The sequence below is a fragment of the Mercurialis annua genome, linkage group LG8 (assembly GCF_937616625.2).
Source record: "Mercurialis annua linkage group LG8, ddMerAnnu1.2, whole genome shotgun sequence".
Taxonomy (NCBI): Eukaryota; Viridiplantae; Streptophyta; class Magnoliopsida; order Malpighiales; family Euphorbiaceae; genus Mercurialis; species Mercurialis annua.
Genome location: NC_065577.1, coordinates 41,350,402 through 41,368,863, shown reverse-complemented (window position 1 = coordinate 41,368,863; position 18,462 = coordinate 41,350,402). Strand labels below are relative to the sequence as shown.

Here is an 18,462-nt window from a genome sequence, read left to right as displayed (position 1 = left end):
ATAAAGGTTTCAGTTTTAGGAAATTTATATTTAAATAATATATAATTAAATATTAAATAATAATAAGTGTTTGGTTTTAATAGATGTTTTAGTTTAAATATAATTCTAATTTAAATAGAAGTACCCTAAGTAATTAAAAGTATAAATAGTTTAATTTTAAAAAAAAGATTATTTATTGAAACTAATCTAAAAACGGTAAAAATTATCTCTGGAAGTGCTGAATTAGGATGGATGTCGGTCTATTATTTCTTATTCTATTTGCCTATCTTATAAGATTAGCTTTTTATCCTCTAAATTGTTAGTGATTATAATTTACAAATTTTATAATAAACTGCGAAACTTATTGATTATAGCTTTGCAGTATATATTATTTAGTATTAAATATAATCTAAATTTTAAATCAAACAATTCGAGATGTGAATAAAGCAAAATTTATAACTTAATATAAAATAAAAAATAAGTTGGTCATTATATCTTAAATATAACTTATCATATATATATATGTGTGTGTGTGTGTATGTGCGCGTGCGCGCATGAAAATATCACTTATGTACTACAATTTTAATTTAAATATTAAAAAATATAATATATATTTATAGCTAAAATACTATATTTAGTCATTTAATAAATATTTAAATAAAATAACGGGTCATATAATTATCACTTACATGCTATCCATGCAAATAAAAATTTGTTAACAGCTAAATTTTTTTTTTTTATTTATTATTAAATATATAACGGGTCATGTAAATGCCGCTCACGTGCGTAGCACGTGACGAAACGCTAGTAACTATCTTATATGTGTGAAGGGGGGGGGGACAGGCAAAATTACGCTATTAGGTTTCAATAATTAATATATTTACGAAGTTAAGTACAAATCTAATTCTAATGAGAAAGATAAAAATACTAATAAAAATATAATTAATAGCCAATAGTAGTTAAGCATAACTTTTATTCTGACTAGTTTCGCATTACGTGCTATGCACGTGGCTCGTAATATAACTCCTCAATGAACATATTAGTAAATTAATCCAGAATTTGTTTAATATTTTGATATATCATCAATACATCTCTGAAATAGTACGTGAAAAGTGAAAACATATTCTTTATATTTATAAATTTTTTAGGTATTAAATGTAAATTTTTTTGGAAAGTACTTGCTCCGTCTATATAGAGTTGTCCACTTTACTTTTATCACACAATTTAAAAAAAATAATCATTGGACTTTATAAAAAATTTCTTATTTTTTTTGTCATTACCCATATTAGATATAGAGTTTACTCATTAGTAAACTTTAAATAGGGGTAATATAGGAAAATTAAATATAAAAGTTGCTACTTTTTGAAAGTGGACAATAGTTTTGAATAAAAAAATTCTCAAAGTGGATACTATTGGGACGGAGAGAGTATGTATTTTGTAATTTTTTTCCTATTTTTGATTTTTATTAAAAAAATTCCCTTAAAAAAATTAAATAAAATATGCTATTGGGCCTAAATGGGCTTGAGTAATGCTAAGCCTAAATGGGCCCAAATAATATTATACCTAAATGGGCTTGAATAACAAGAAACCCAATACCTCCACGATCAAAATCAAGCCGTCCGATGTAGGTCACCACAAAACCCTAACATTTCACCCCCACTATATAAGCAATCCGAAACCCTAACATTTCACCTCTACTTCCCCTAAAGCTCATCACTTTCCTCTTCAACCCCCATCAACTCCCTTACCAATCGGAGGTTAAAGAGACGGCACCATCGCGCTGTCCGCCTTGACGAAGCCGCCGCTTGTCTTGGCCCTCAAATTTTGTTGTAAAATTAGAGTGTATTTCTAACATTTTTACTTAAAATTTGTATCTAACACCAAAAAATAATCAAAAATGTCTGGAAAATCATCAAAGGCCGATAAGAAGATAGCATACGATGCTAAGATTTGTCACTTGCTCGACGAGTACAGCCAGATCTTGATTGCTGCAGCTGACAATGTTGGGTCTAACCAGCTTCAGAATATCCGGTCCGGTTTAAGAGGCGACTCAGTTGTTCTTATGGGTAAGAATACTATGATGAAGCGGTCTGTTAGGGTTCATGCTGAGAAGACTGGGAATAATGCTTTTCTTAATCTTATCCCCCTTCTTCAGGTAAAATAAACTTTTTGGTACTTCATTTTTGTTGAACTATTAATTTCATTGTTTAGTAATTGGTTAGCTTAGATAAATTGTAAGTTGGTTGAAGTTTAAATTGAAACGAAAATTTAACATAATGAATTTAGTAACTTTGATCGGGATAGTGGACCCAAAGCTATTGAACTTCGTTGTGGATCATTTGTTGAAATTGAATGTTTTTATTTTAATATTAAAAAATTCAATATAGTATGCCTGGACCGAATTATGAAAGTTTTGTTACTTTAGAGAAGTAGCTAAATTGTTGTCATTTTGAGGTAATGTATTGAATTATGTATTTTATTCAAAAGGCTAGTTGTTTATTACATTGTTATGGCTTCTTCAATTAAAGTTTGATTCTTTATTTTAATGTTAATATGTCATAGGTTAACTTTGGGAACTTGTATATCTGTATATGTTATGTTGATGAGTTTAAATGGTGTGTATTTGGTAATTTGATTTGTGGTTGTTGATTTGAGTTTCTTTTTTTCTTCTTCTATATAATTCAGGGCAATGTGGGTTTGATTTTTACGAAGGGTGATCTGAAGGAAGTGAGTGAAGAGGTTGCCAAGTACAAGGTATAGTGATTATCATGTTTTGTTTCGCTATAATAGTTCATATGCTGGAACAATCATCAATTTCATAGCCTAGTTTGTACTCAGTGGGAATCTAGTTGGTATTATAAGTTATTTTCAGGTGAATTTTGTAATAATGAGTTGGTTTTTATAGTTTGTATCAATATATAGATTTCTGTTGAAAGTTTGTAATTATACAAAATTCACTTTGCTTAACTGCACAATTTATTAATGCTAAAATGATCTTTGATTTCGTGGAAGAGTATACTAGATTTTTTACAAAGCCAGTACTTGTAGTTATTTTCTAATTTTGGGAATTATTCGTAATTTGTTTTTATCAGCATTTGTCACTAGCTTTGAATCAAATAAATTTTAAAATCAATGAGCTTGTTTGATTTTTGAGACGTCCAATATGCCATACGATATATTTATTATTGCTTGACATATTTTTTTCAATTGTGAATTATCAGGTTGGAGCTCCTGCTCGTGTTGGTTTGGTTGCCCCAATTGATGTTGTTGTCCCTCCAGGCAACACAGGACTTGATCCATCTCAGACCTCTTTCTTCCAGGTCTTATTTTAATTTTGAAGGTTTTATTGTTTTTGCATTGAGGATCAATTGTTTTTGCTCTGCTCAAGGTTTGACAGTTTCCTTTATTTTATTCATTATAGGTGCTTAATATCCCAACTAAGATTAACAAGGGTACTGTTGAAATTATCACCCCTGTTGAGCTGATCAAGAAGGGTGAGAAGGTTGGCTCCTCTGAGGCTGCACTGTTGGCAAAGCTTGGAATTAGGCCATTCTCTTATGGTCTTGTTGTCCTGTCTGTTTACGACAATGGCTCTGTCTTCACCCCTGAGGTTCTTAATCTCACCGAAGATGATCTCCTTGAGAAGTTTGCTGGTGGTGTGTCCATGGTCACTTCATTGGCCCTGGCCCTCTCATACCCAACCCTGGCTGCTGCACCACATATGTTCATCAATGCCTACAAGAATGTTTTGGCTATTGCAGTTGCAACTGATTATACCTACCCACAGGCAGAGAAAGTCAAGGAGTACCTTGAGGTATGTTGGCACATTCTGGTGTTTAAAAACAAACAAAACCAAATAACCGAGGCAAATTGATAAATTATGTTTGGTTCAGTGTACTATTATAGTATTTTTGGTTTTTTCTGTTCCTTCTGGTTTTGGGATCATTTTTAGTCAAGAATCAGTACAAATTGAACTGAAATGATCAAGCTAAACAAAAATTCTACAAAACCAGCTAAATAAGTTCGAAATTTATTTATTTCTTCAAATTTTGATTTGGTTTGTTTTGAATTGAACAGAAAACACCCCTCCTTGTCTTATTATTAAGTAGGAAAGTAAGATGCTTGTGATTTTGTACTTAAGAAGTCTATGAATGTGTTTGCAGGATCCTAGCAAGTTTGCTGTTGCTGCTGCCCCTGTTGCGGCTGCTTCTGCCGGTGCACCAGCTGCTGCTGCTGCCAAGGAAGAGGAGAAGAAGGAAGAGCCAGCCGAGGAGTCGGATGATGATATGGGTTTCAGCCTCTTTGATTAAGTTTTATAGAGGTTATTACATCATATAGGTCTTCCAGAAATGGAATTTTCACTAATGTTTGCGACACTATTTATTATTCAGTTTTGTTGTTGAAGAATTTTATGTGTTGAATTAGCAAGTTTCACATACATCTTTTTAGGATGTTACTTTTTTGAATGCCTTTGTTTTGAAGTTATATGTTCATGTTGGATTCAACTTTGCTGCTTTTCTTGTATTGCATTCTATATTTGTTAGTCGCTTTCTGTAAATCTTTTGCAGTTAGAAGAACAAAAGAAAATCTATTAAATTATTTATCCCTTACTTTTCAAAATATTATGTGTAATGAAGATAAACTATTTTGCTTGCTTTAAATTGATTGTATAGAATGGATCAATTTTCTATGGTAATTAGAGAATGTATGTTATTAGTATAAATGAATTATGGTTTTATTGTTGATGTGGTGTTACATTTGCACTATGATCTTTTATTTATTTTGGGTAAAAACACCAAAAAGGAGCGGAACCTGTTATAGACCCAGTAAAATAGATTCAGCACAAGGCTGATACAAGAAGCAGGAAGAAAAATCTGCAGCACAAAAACAAACTAAACAGACACTAACTATTACTATTAACTCTCACTTACTTGATGATATTAAAATGTCTTCACTCTTCACTAGCTTCTTGTTAAAACTATCTCATTTCGCAGATAAAGCAATCCTTCCGCTATTAGCTTTCATGGATCTGTCAGCATTTCTTCTGATGAAGAACGGAATCTCTCTACGCCATTGGAAGCTTTTCCTGGAGAACCCCAGGAACTCCAAAATCTTCCATGATTCAGAAGTTCTGATTCTAAATTTCCACAATGATCTTAAAAATGAATAACTTTTAGTATTATCATATGTATATTTTGCAATACAATATGAAGGAACTTATGGGCTTTATAGTTTTGTGGTAGGAAGCGAGAACAATTGCGGTCAAGCTTCTGGAGCCCAAAGCAAATCTCGACCTTGCTCTGAAGTCGCATATTTTCCTCTTAGTGTTTAATTAAACTAAACTAATTTATATTCTTTCTTCGTTAGTTAATTCTGTTATTTTATAAAGTTAATAGGTTTTAATTGTTAAAAATAAAATTTAATTTGACTCATAAACGTATTTTTTAAAAATGAATCCATAAAATCACTAAAAATTCAAATTAATTTATAATTATTTAGTTACTATATTATTTTTATAAATAGTTTACCTTTTAAAATTTAGTTAAACATGTTTGTTTTTTTAAAACAAATTTACAAACACTAAAGAATTAATTAAGTTTAATATGTTCCGGTTTTGTAAAAAAATTAAGACTAAATATTATCTTATTTAATTTAAAATTCTAATTTTTTTAATCAAAATCAAGTCATACCAAAAATATATTACCTTTAAGCATGTGAAACAAAACTGAACCAAAATATAATTAATTCTTTTTTAAAAATGAGTTTTAAAATGAATTTTTTAAAATATGTTTCGAAGAACTATATAAATAGTGATAAATTTATTGACATTTATTAGAAAAATATAAATTGTTTATAAAATTTATTAAAATTGTTTGTAGATTTTATTAATTTTTTTGAATTATTTTATGATTTTATTTATTTCTATATACATATATAAATTAGAGGGCTAATTATATAAAAGAACCCAAACCTTTAAATGTGCTTACAATTTAAATTTAATCTTTTAATTTTTGTAATACATCCTAATTTCATATTTTTATAGCAATCGCAATAATATTGTAAAATTTGGTTTAAACAAAGGACCTAAAAAATTAGGTTTATTCCACAACTAGGCCTAAATAAGAACATGGAACAATACTACATTTATTTTAATTTTGGAACAAGATAAGTTTGCTCATTTAACTTGTAAATGGACGTGTTTTGGGTGCAAAATTTGTCCAATTGGTCAAATCAAATAATGTAATGTTATCCACTTTCAACATATGCCTTTCATCTTTTTTCCTCTATCCAAGGCTTTATACTTTGACCTAATAATTTTCAGAACTAAAATAATAAGTAATTTGGAACGACCTAATCAAAAACATAGTTCGACTCGCAATTTGTTTGGTTTTGGTGGAGATTTATAATATCAATCAATCATGACCCTATCTTACAAAGATATCAATCTTGAAAATTTGTTTCAAAGATAACTTAGATTTTATCAAAAATTTCCAAAGTTGTGACACAATAATGGTCAACATAGAGCCAATTAAGGTAGAAATGTCTTTTTTTTTTCCTTTAAATTGAGCATAGAAGTATATGATTTATAGACCTAAGAATTATTGATTTTTAATTAGGATAAGAACAATATAATTCATAATAAACTTTAGCATATTTTGTAATTTTAACACAAATTTTTAATTTAGATAGTTTATAATGCAAACTGTCAATTTTTTTTATAATTTTTTGATACAAAATATTGATAAGAACGTTGAATTATTATATGTTTATACCAGTACGATATATATTAAAGGAGCATAACACTTATTTATTAAGTTATTATTTCCTATATACACAAGGTTATATTACCAAAGAAACTAAGAAGAAATTCATAATAGAAATTTGACTAGGGCAGGGGATAAGATTTTCGTATTGCAAGTTGCTTGATATATATAATGTCTTCTGTTCTCGATGTATCATATTTGGAGACATATACACATTCTTATAAACTAAGAATGTGATAGAATTTTATGTTGTTTCTAGATATATATAAAAATATTAAAAAATGATGAGATAGATATGGATGTACTCTAATATTTTTGCTGATGCGAATATATAAATAAAAACTAAAAATAAAAAGTGATTGTAGAGTTAGTTATAAAATAAATCATTAATTTTATCATTAATTTTATAATTTAAATACGATTTTGACAATTTAAAATATAAACTATCGATTGTTTTCGATTTGGAGCACAGATTATTTGTTTGATAAAATTTTCTATAGTTATTTACGCGTCCCATTAATTTTTTTTATCAAGAAATTATTTTTAAAATGTACTATAACGGTAGCACTCAAATCTGCTATGAATATGGGAATATATTTGTCAACTATAGTAGGCTAATCAAGTCATTGGTCAATCCATTTCAAATCATGCATAGGATCAAATGTGAAAACATTAATCAAACATTCCACAAGTTAGCTCAAAGTTATCTTGGAATTTGGCTGGCTAAATAACCTAGAAGTAAATCCAATTATATGCAGTTAATTTAATTTCAAAATATCTTAGTAATTAGCCCTAAAGCTTTTTGATATTATCTATTTGCTATTAAAAAAATAACTCAATCCAATTGGGTCCAATTCCTATGCCAACATTTTAATACTCAGCTAGTATATATGCCTATACAAATATTTAAATGTACAACGATCTTCGAATCTTGATAGTTTGATCTATCAATTTTTTGATTTTTGCCAAATTTACCCATAACTCACTTAGAATTGACATGACATAATATTATAAGTTCATGTTTCCAAATTTTTATTTTATTTGGTAATATATAACATTGCGCCATGCCAGATTTAAAGTACACGAATAAATTTAACAATGTTTAAAAAAAATTAAACTGATAAAATTTTAAAATCGTATTATATATGGTAAAAAAAACTAATAGTTGTTGGTAGAATATCCATTTTATCTTTTTTAAAAATGAATAATATAAAAATTCTAGTTTAAATTTAGGACAAGATCTTTCAAGTTAATTCAACATCACTATTATTTTAAGTTAATTTTCATAATAAATTAATTTAATATGATAAGTCATATTTAACAAATTTGAAAAGAACCTAATCCTAAACCTATCATTTTTTCATTAATTAAAGATAAACTTCAATCTTCTCTTTAATTAAACCTTGTTTCCAACATGTATAAGCAATTAATGACTTTTGGGTTGCATTAAGGAGGCAAATTGTCACGACCCGAAATCTCGAGTCGAGACCGGCGCTAGGGAATGGGAGTGGTTGCTCCGAAACCCGTAGCAAGCCTGAAAAACACTATAAATTTTTCGCTTTGAAAATAGAAATGTATGAAACATTTATTAAATAACTGATGGGACAAAACATCAGAGTTTAAATGCGCTTTAAAGCATTTGAATACAATGAGACTATACTAATCTACTACGGATAACTACTATTGTAGCGCTACTGAACAAAATACCACAATTCAAACAAGGAGAATTCGAGAAGCAAACAAAGTGAAGTCTCGTCCAAAAAGACAGGTAACGGTCCTGAAAAATAATTCCACAACGTGGGTCAGATATACTGGTGAGTTCATGCCATTACAAATAAATATTACATAAAGTTAAAAACCGTTTTATATTTAAAATAAGTTTATGTATTTTCGAAATCCTTTGAAAACGTCTTTAAAACAATTGAAGCCTGAGCTCACACATAACATATTTTGACAAGTCATTTCATATCAATAAAAGTCAACCATTCACCTTGACTTTTAAATCGAAAACACATTTCTCAATTCCATCCATCTATCATTGATGGCAAAACTAACAGATGTAATATACACACATATTACTATGGGATCGATAGCACAGCCAACCGATCAACCATATTCACCTGAGACCGATAGCACAGCCAACCGATCTAACACACACACACACACACACAATATTATGGGACCGATAGCACAGCCAACCGATCAACCATATTCACCTGAGACCGATAGCACAGCCAACCGATCTAACACACACACACACACACAATATTATGGGACCGATAGCACAGCCAACCGATCAACCATATTCACCTGAGACCGATAGCACAGCCAACCGATCTAACACACACACACACAATATTATGGGACTGATAGCACAGCCAACCGATCAACCATATTCACCTGAGACCGATAGCACAGCCAACCGATCTTTCCTAATCGCCTGAGACCGATAGCACAGCCAACCGATCTTACACACACATAAACTGACATCGATAGCGAAGCCAACCGATGTAACACACACACATAAACTGATATCGATAGCGAAGCCAACCGATGTAACACACACACATAAACTGACATCGATAGCGAAGCCAACCGATGTAACACACATTCAAGCATAAGCAATTGCATAATAATTTTCAAAACTATGTGTGTATATTTGTATATCAAAATAATATATACATATAGTATATACATAAAACATACATCCATACAAGGCATGTAATCATATAACACCGCAACACATATATTACGCAGTATATTAAAATAGGAGACTTTACGAATACCGAAATGTAAAAACATGTACTCACAGAAACCGTTTAACTACGGTATTACTCTGTCAATGCTCCTTAAGATAAACTCCTTTAATTCCCTTGGTCCTCCGACCCGATAGCTCGACAACTTGTCGAATCTAGTTAGGATCAAAATATTAATTCTCTTAATTAATAAAATCCTACTCTGCAATTAACTCTATACCATCTTAATTTAATTTAATTAATTAATTCTAACCTCCAAATACTTTCTTATTTAATAAGTTCATAACTTATTTTATTCATGTAATTTTTCTTTACTTATCTCTTTTTACACATAAAACCATTTTTCAGAAATATTCATTTAAATACTTCATTTTTCATAAATATACTTTGTCATATAAAATATATTTCTTTATATAGAATAATACTTTCCACTTCAAGGTTATTTATTTAAATATATTAAAACAGCCCCATATTAGCTTAAATTCCATTTTTGGTCAAAATATCAAAATACCCTCAAACTTTTCAAAATTGACCATTTAGGTCCTTTCATAAATCAATTAATTTCAAAATTGACAAAATCATTTTATCTCAGATTATTAACTTACATAATCTGGAATTTTTGGCTAACATACCATGTAATCCTTCAAATTTGGAAAAATACAATTTAACCCCAAAACTCTAGTTTTCGGCAAAAACATATCCAATTCTTTCAAAAATCATCAAAATTCTTTAAATTCTCAAAATCATTTCACATCAGATTATATACATCAATAATCTGGAAATATGGTTAAATTACCAATTGATCCTTTATTTTTATGAAAATTACACTTTAACTCCTAAACTTTAAATTTTGACAATCAAGTCCAAACCCAACCAAATTCAATAAATCAACAATTATCAAACTCAGAATCCCATTTATGTTTTGATCACTCCGGTCACCAAATTCCGGTCACCGGATTCCGGTCAAGCTCCGATGAGCTTTAAAAACCGTTAAAACGTTCAAAAATCTTTTTTACACAATTTTAATCACCCAAAAATCTACCAATATATATTTATTTTAATTATCATATTAAAACAGAAGCCCCAAAATTAAAATAAATTATTTTTCATAATTTTAACAATTTTAACAATTTAAAACCGTATAAACAATTAATAATCAAAACCGATTATTAATCCGTCAAAACACCTCAACTAAATCAATTAAATTCCATAATAATCAACATATATATTTCATACATTTTTCATGAATAATTTCTGTCCAGAAATTAAAATGACAAAAATACCCTTTTTAAACATTTTTTACCGATTAAACTATTATAAAAATTAAACCCGATTAACAAACCATTAAAAATTCACCATTAAACATTTATTCATCATCAACCCAACATTTAGATCAACCATGAACAAACTTATTTCCAGAAATTTAAAATCCATTTATTTACCCTTTTTAAGTGATTTTTAAGCCTTTAAAACTATTAAAAATCGAACTCCAAACCATTAAATTAATACCCGAAATGTTTAACATTTTTAATCCACAAAAATCACACTTTAAAGCATATTTTAACCTCACTATTTAGATCAGCCCAGAAAATTAAAATAATTAATTTAATTTCACGGAAAAATTATTTTAAAACCGAAACCCATCAAACTAGCAATTAAAACCAACTAATCAACCATCAAACAACAATTTTTAACCATCCTAAGCATGTATCTAGAACTCAACTAACATCAGCAAATAAAAGTAAAGATTTGAGCTTTGAAATTCACCTTGATTCAACATGCAAGGATAGATTAACAATCTACGGGAAATTTGCTACGTTTTATATTAAGAAAATTTTGTGAGAAAATAAAAGTATAAGCTTTGGTGTTTGGTGCAATGGAGAATTTGGCACCCACACAAATGGAGAAGATGATTGAATTACTTGGGCACCAAGATTGTCTAGAGAAAATATCTAGATATTAGTTTCATGTTTGGTTTATTTACGAGTTTGCCATTATGGCATTCTTGTAAATAAATCGAACTCTAGGGGCAAAATAAATTCAAATTTCTCAAATATTCAAAAAAACATTAAATCATAACATATGGGCTGAATTAAAATATTTTTGGGCCTTTAAAATAATTAAAATAATTATTTTGACGATTTTTAGCGTAAAATCGCAAAATTCACATTTAACACATAAAATTGCCAAAAGTTAAACTTAAGGCAAAACACACACAAAATCACATTTTCACACTTATAAATTCATCTCGTGAATTTAATAACTATTTTCGAGGTCCTACTTAATAAAAATTAGACACGCGCGAAAATAAATACTATCAAATAATACGGGGTATTACACAAATGATTACATATCTCTCATGCAATGTCTATCAATTTGCAATACCAAATATAGACAAGGAGGCAAACTAATCTTCTTTTGCATCCCTTTGCCTTTCTATTTATTTTATTTTGTGTATTAATTACTTTTGGCTATATATTCATCAGCTATAACAAACGTCTTGGTTCTATATTATCTATTTTTTTTCAAATTTTATGAACTTATAAAGAAGTTGTGGGTTTCTAGAATTAATTCATTTTCACAATATAAAGGAATCTTATTAATAAATAGATCAACATCAATTCCAATGGTCTTAAAAAGGTTATGATGCAAAAGACTGGCCAACCTAATATGAGCTTAAAGTTTTTACTCCCTCCGTCCCACTTTAGAAGTTCCATTTGACTTTACACACAGATTAAGAAAACATTAATTATTCTTGTCTTTTTATGTTTTTTCATGTTTTGCCCCTATTAATGATAGTAGAATTTTCCATAAAACTCTTTTAAGATAACTAAAATAAGGGTAAAATGGGGTATTCAATGGAAAAATAATCTAAAAATAGTAATGAGACTTTTTAAATGGGACATCCCAAAATAGAATATGGGACTTCTTAAACTGGACGGAGGGAGTATATTATATTTTTATTTATTTTAAGTGAGATTTAAGATATATACCTCAAAAAATTTGACAGTTAATTATTTTTAATAATATTTTTTTTTAAAAAAAATAGAAATACTTAAGAAATGAGAATAGTAGATTTTGTAGGTTTTAATCACCTAATATGTCAATCTTTAGTTTTAGATTATGAAATTTATAATAATTAAAAAAAACTCTTAAAGAAATTAAGTATTGAATAATTTAAGTTTAGTAATATCTAATTTTCAATTTAATAAATTACTGAATTAATTATTTATCATATTTTAAAACTTTAACAAAATTACTTTTGTAATTAATAATTCGATTGGAAAGATTTTGTTTTACTTTAATTAAAGTTCATTTAATCAGATTTGAAAAAACTGATATTTAGTTATATATTAGAGAAAAATCTAATTTAAAGATTTCAAATAAAAATACTATTTTTTTATTATTATTCCACTTATTTTATATTATATGTAAAACTTCTCCAGCATGTACATAACTGAAATCTTTATGCTTAGAATATATGTATAATGTCTGTATCAAGTCATGATGATGAAACAATACACCTAGTGAATAAAAAAATCCTTACCACATTTGTCTAGAAATATCTAAATTTTGTTCAATAAAAATTATCTAGTTAAATTTGAAGAGATGCTCATCCATATCCAATTAAAAACTAATAGTAATATAATTAAATATAATGAAAATGGATGTAAGGCCCCATATTATAAGCCAGAAATTATGCTTCCTCGCCAGGAAACCTCTCTTTGCATACATCACAATTGACTCCCTTCAAAGTCAAATTTCACAGCCCACACACTTATATTCCAAGCACCATCTAACACATTCACAAATGTATTTTTTGTCATGCAATAAATTCTGAGATTTAATCCCAAGGATTATAACTTTGCTTTCAGTAAAAAAAAGACTTAATTATTTAAAAACTACTCACCTTATAAATTTTTTTCATTTATACCACGATTTAGGAAAATTTTCATTTGTACTCTATTTTGAATTTTTATGTTTCGTTTGTACCCCAAGAGTAATTTTTTTGATAATTTAAATTTAAAGATGAAAATATTAAAAATAAAATATATAAATGATTAACATTAACGTTTTATTAGAATATAGGTTAAAAATGAAGGACTAATTTAAACTTTTTTCAAAAAAAAATAGGTCAATTCAACTCATTAGGATAGAGATGAAACATAAAAATTAAAAATAGGGTACAATTGAAATTTTTTCTAGGTCATAGTATAAATAAAAAAAATTATAAGGTGGGTGGTTTTTAAGTAATTAAGCCGTAAAAAAATTCATCCGGCTCGAATAAAAATAAACTGAATATAAAAAATTTGAAAGCATTGTTTTATAATTGGATCCTGTATAGAATTTCTCACAATTAAAATTAAAATAAATAAATTTTATATTACCACAAAATTCATTTTCAAATTTTAGTGAGATGGCTATTTTTTTAGGTTTATTTATTTATTATTTCACAATACTCTCTCTATTTCGTTTGACTGAATGTTAAGAGTAGAATTAGTCGTAAATTAAATTAAAAAAAGAAGCATATTTTATAATAAAATGTAATGCTTTAATTTTAATAATTACCAACATCAATTTGAATTTTGTCGCAATTCGAATTTCAATTAATTTTCAATATTTTTTGCTTATATTATTTGGGCTTAAATGCATAAAAAATCACAAACTTTCGCGTGTTTTTGGTATTCAACATAATCTTTTAATTTTAACATATTTAACATGAACTTTCTAATTTTTTACAATTAAGACCACGTATTGTTACCTTTGAAAATAGTGTTATTTTACATCCAAAACGGCATCGTTTTAATGTAAACCGGTGCTGTTTTGCATTCAAAACGGCGCTGGTTTCTTTAATTGCAAAATTTTGAAAGTTCATGTATTTTTTGCTAAAAGATTATGTTAAATACTAAAAACACGCGAAAATTGATGATTGTTGGTGCATTTAAGCTTACTCTCTCCGTCCCGATAGAGTTGTCCACTTTGAGAATTTTTTTTTGTCCCAAAATTTTTGTCCACTTTCAAAAAGTAATTAACTTTTATACTCAATTTTCTTATACTACCCCTATTTAAAATCCACTAATAAATAAAGTGAAAGTAAATTGCATATGGACCCTATATTAAACAGGGGTATTCTAAGAAAAGTAAGTAAAATTTTATACTAAAATTTATACACAATAATTGTTTTTCTTAAACCGTGTGATAAAGGTAAAATGGACAATTCTATTAGGACAGTGGGAATATTATTTATAGATATACCCGACACTGCATCAACAAACATATATTAAAATATTAACTAGTAGTTTTAATTATTTAAAATTTATTTTATAATTGAGTAATATGCTAAATTTTATAATTAAATTTGTCTAAGTATAGGTAAATGATATGTTATTTAAATTGTCTAAATTTAGATGGGATTCAAACACGCTCTTCCACTACTAACGAAATATTAAAAATTAGAAAAAAAATTTAAAAAAAGACAGAGAAGGATAAATTTGATAGATATTTTTTAAACCAAAATGTCAACTTTTTTTTAAGGTTAAGCATGATACCTCTTCTTCGAGCCTAAACGTGTAAGCCAAGTTATACTTCAACGTTATCCACCTGTAAAGTCCAGGTGGCACCAATCAAACTGCCTGATTGGCACCGCCAGATGTGACATAAAATTGTACACCTAAGACCCGACAGGTAAGTAGTAGATAACGGTGGTTAAAGCACGTGATCACTCACGACACGTGTTTCAACATAACAGGTCACAATCACGTGCTTGGCCGCGTGATTCGTTAGCTTTACTACAGAATAATAAAAAATTAAAGCGGTACCGAGTGAAGACCTAGTTGGAGGCCACCACGCATTTAAAATATAATATATGTCTGCCACGTGGATCCATGATTGGTGGTGGATCTTTTTGCCGTTCGTCGCGGTAAATGCGGTGAGAATAAGTCTGATTTGGCGACGAAAGGGAAAAGCAAATGGGAATGAGACAAATGACAACGAGAAAATGCTTATCTAGGTAGCACGGAAACGGAAACAGAAAATGGAAACGAAACGAAACGGACACGGGGAAACGAAAGTTTTTCAAAATGAAGGACACGAAACGTGGGGGAAACGTGTAAATAATAAAAATTTAGGGATATATTTATAAAAATATTATTTAAATATTTATGATAATTAACAAAATAATTCATTTTAATATACTAAATATTTAAAATTTTATAAAAAAATAAACAAATATAATATAATTCAACACAAATAAGTATATTTGATGTATTGTGGGTAATGCGAATGTAAAATTTATGGGTCACTAGTTAGATTTTTTTATTTGTGGAATAATTTTAAATTTTTTTACAAATTTTAAATTTTTATTATTTACGGAAACGGCACGAAACGTTTCATACGGGTGTCCAAGAGTTTCCGGTTTCCGAAACGTTTCCGAAACGGGAAACACAGCTTTGTCGAAGTTTCCGTGTTTCTTATCCACAAACTAAATAAAGTTTTATTTTCTTTTTGAGAATTAACTAAAGAAAGTTGTGTCCATTGTTTTTGGATAAAAGCATTTTAATTTTTTATTATAAAAAATTTGATTATATATTATGAGTCAACTTCAAATATTCTAAGTTTTTAAGTAGTTTTTAGTTTTATCTATTTAATTTTCCATAACTTAATGTATTTTTAATCCAGCTAAATGTAATTATTAACTATTTATCCTTCTAGAAGTAGAAATATCCAAAATGAACATAGATATTTTTAAACATTTTTAAGATATAGTATTTTCAAATTGTAAAATTTGATAAATGTTCATGTATTATTACAGTATCTTAATATTAGCATTTGTTATTTTAAATACATTATTGAGTAAATTTGTTAACACTAAAAGCTAAATTTTAAATTATTTTATAAAAAAATCACTAGATTTTATTAATAATATTCTTTTTCTTAATTATAATAAATTTGCTTTATATATGATTAATTTACCATTGAACAGAAAATTAAAATATTTATATAAATTGAGAATTATATATATCTTCTAATATAAAATGAGTGATGCGAACAATTATTGTTTTTTTTATATTGAATGACAGTAAAAAAAGCGGTAAAAAGAGGTACACCTAGAGAGAGAAAAATTATATAGTGAGAGAAAGTCGTTTTTTTTATTTCAAGCGCAGGGGATAGTGATCTTCGGCTTTTAGCCGGATCATAGCCTCTTAACTTGTTTATTGATTTATTTTTCTTGGTTTTGAATAAATTGCTCCTTTTTTGAAATTTTATTTGATTTTCGTGTGTTTTGTTTGATATATTTTGTGTTCTCAGGATCCTTGGATCGTTCAAAATTTTTAGCGTTTGTTCAAATTTTAAATTCAAGTTCTTGAAAATTCAAACTTCTTTTATTGTCTGAAGTATATTAACAGCAAAATAAGAGATGAATAAAAATTTCGAAGTGGAATTGATGTCAGAATATTCTTCCTGGAATTTCACACATGTAAACTCTTTGTCTTTCAATTTTTTATTTTTGTTTTGTTTTTTTCGTGGATCGATTATAGCGTTTCAATTTGTCTTTTATTTTTTATAATCTGATCTACGATGTATTTTGAAGATTTAGGTTGTAACTTTTTTTATGTTAATATATTATCTTTGGATAAAAAATACAATTATTGGAATACAAATTTAGTTTTGGGTAAATAACTTTTCTTTTTTATTGAAATTCTTACCCACATCCAATACCTTCATTTCTTAACAAAAAAACTTCACTAGATTTGAAAGTTCACTTATATATGTAAGAATAATTAATTATAAATCAAGTTTAGACAATTGATATGTGTTCAATAGACCATTACTAAAATTAACTTATCCATATAAAATGTGGGATATTCTTATGAGTTCATACCCATTTATAATGGAAAACAAAAGTTATGTGCAATACAAAATCAGCAATTTTTTAAAAATCAGTGGTTGGTGACTGTAATCTGAAGTAGTTGAAGGGAAGTTTATAGAACCTCTAACTAGTTTAAACACTGACACATGTCAACCAATATTGCTACCAAATTTTAATTTAATTAGCTAAGTTTCATCATCTTAAAGTTTATTTCTCATTCATAATTTGCATATTAAGCCAGAAAAAGTAGGCAAAATTATTGGTTACACTTACTAGCCATTCTGCTGCTATTAATTGGTTCAACTATGTCATCATTTTTAGTTGAAACTTCATTTTTATTTTGTTGAATTGTATTTTCTATTTTGGCAAATATTATGAAATCTTGGAGCTGACCACTGCTTGATTGGCTCTAGGATTTGAATGAGACACATCATAAGATTTAATTTTGATATGGTTAATAAACTTTAAAATGGTATGGTTTCATGATAAAACATTATTATGACAGGATAATAATTTAAACATAAAATTAAAATTTCCTCAAATTCATTGAATTTATACATTCCATTACCAAATAAACGGTATAAATTAAAAAATACAATTTTTATCTAAATAAATTTAAACAATTCATTTAATAATGAACAGTGTAAATCGTCAATTTAACCCCCTCAAATTAAAATAATTTTGGAGGAATCCTAATCCCTAAAGATATTAGGAAATTAGGAATTTATACTTAAAAGACTTGTCTTTCAATAAATGGCTGAATATGATGGAATACTATGACAATGTGATATCATGTAAAAAGAAAAAAATGGGATAATTTCTTTATCAATTTGCTTATGTGTCATTCATCTAAATGGACTTGAGAGAAATGGAGGAATTTTAAACTTGAGGGGAGCCACTCCCGAAAAAAATTATCTTATAAAACAATATTTTATATTGATGATAAGAATTGTAAACAATGTGATTGTAAGACGGCATGAAAATTAAAATTTATAATAGTTGCTATAAATTTGAAATATATCTAACCTGTATTTTATCTATTTTTGGACAAATAAATCAGACATTGTTTTTCTATTTTGTAGTATTATTAATA

General features: G+C 27.9%; 1 protein-coding gene across 1 annotated transcript; it reads left to right on the top strand.

Annotated features, from left to right (window-relative positions):
* The first annotated feature begins 1,665 nt into the window (after nt 1–1,665).
* LOC126660606 (60S acidic ribosomal protein P0) lies at nt 1,666–4,484 on the top strand. Its single transcript, XM_050354172.2, has 5 exons — nt 1,666–2,134; nt 2,665–2,733; nt 3,201–3,299; nt 3,401–3,793; nt 4,143–4,484. The coding sequence occupies exons 1-5, from the start codon at nt 1,877–1,879 to the stop codon at nt 4,287–4,289; spliced, it is 966 nt and encodes a 321-aa protein (XP_050210129.1). The 5' UTR covers nt 1,666–1,876; the 3' UTR covers nt 4,290–4,484.
* Nucleotides 4,485–18,462: the final 13,978 nt, after the last annotated feature.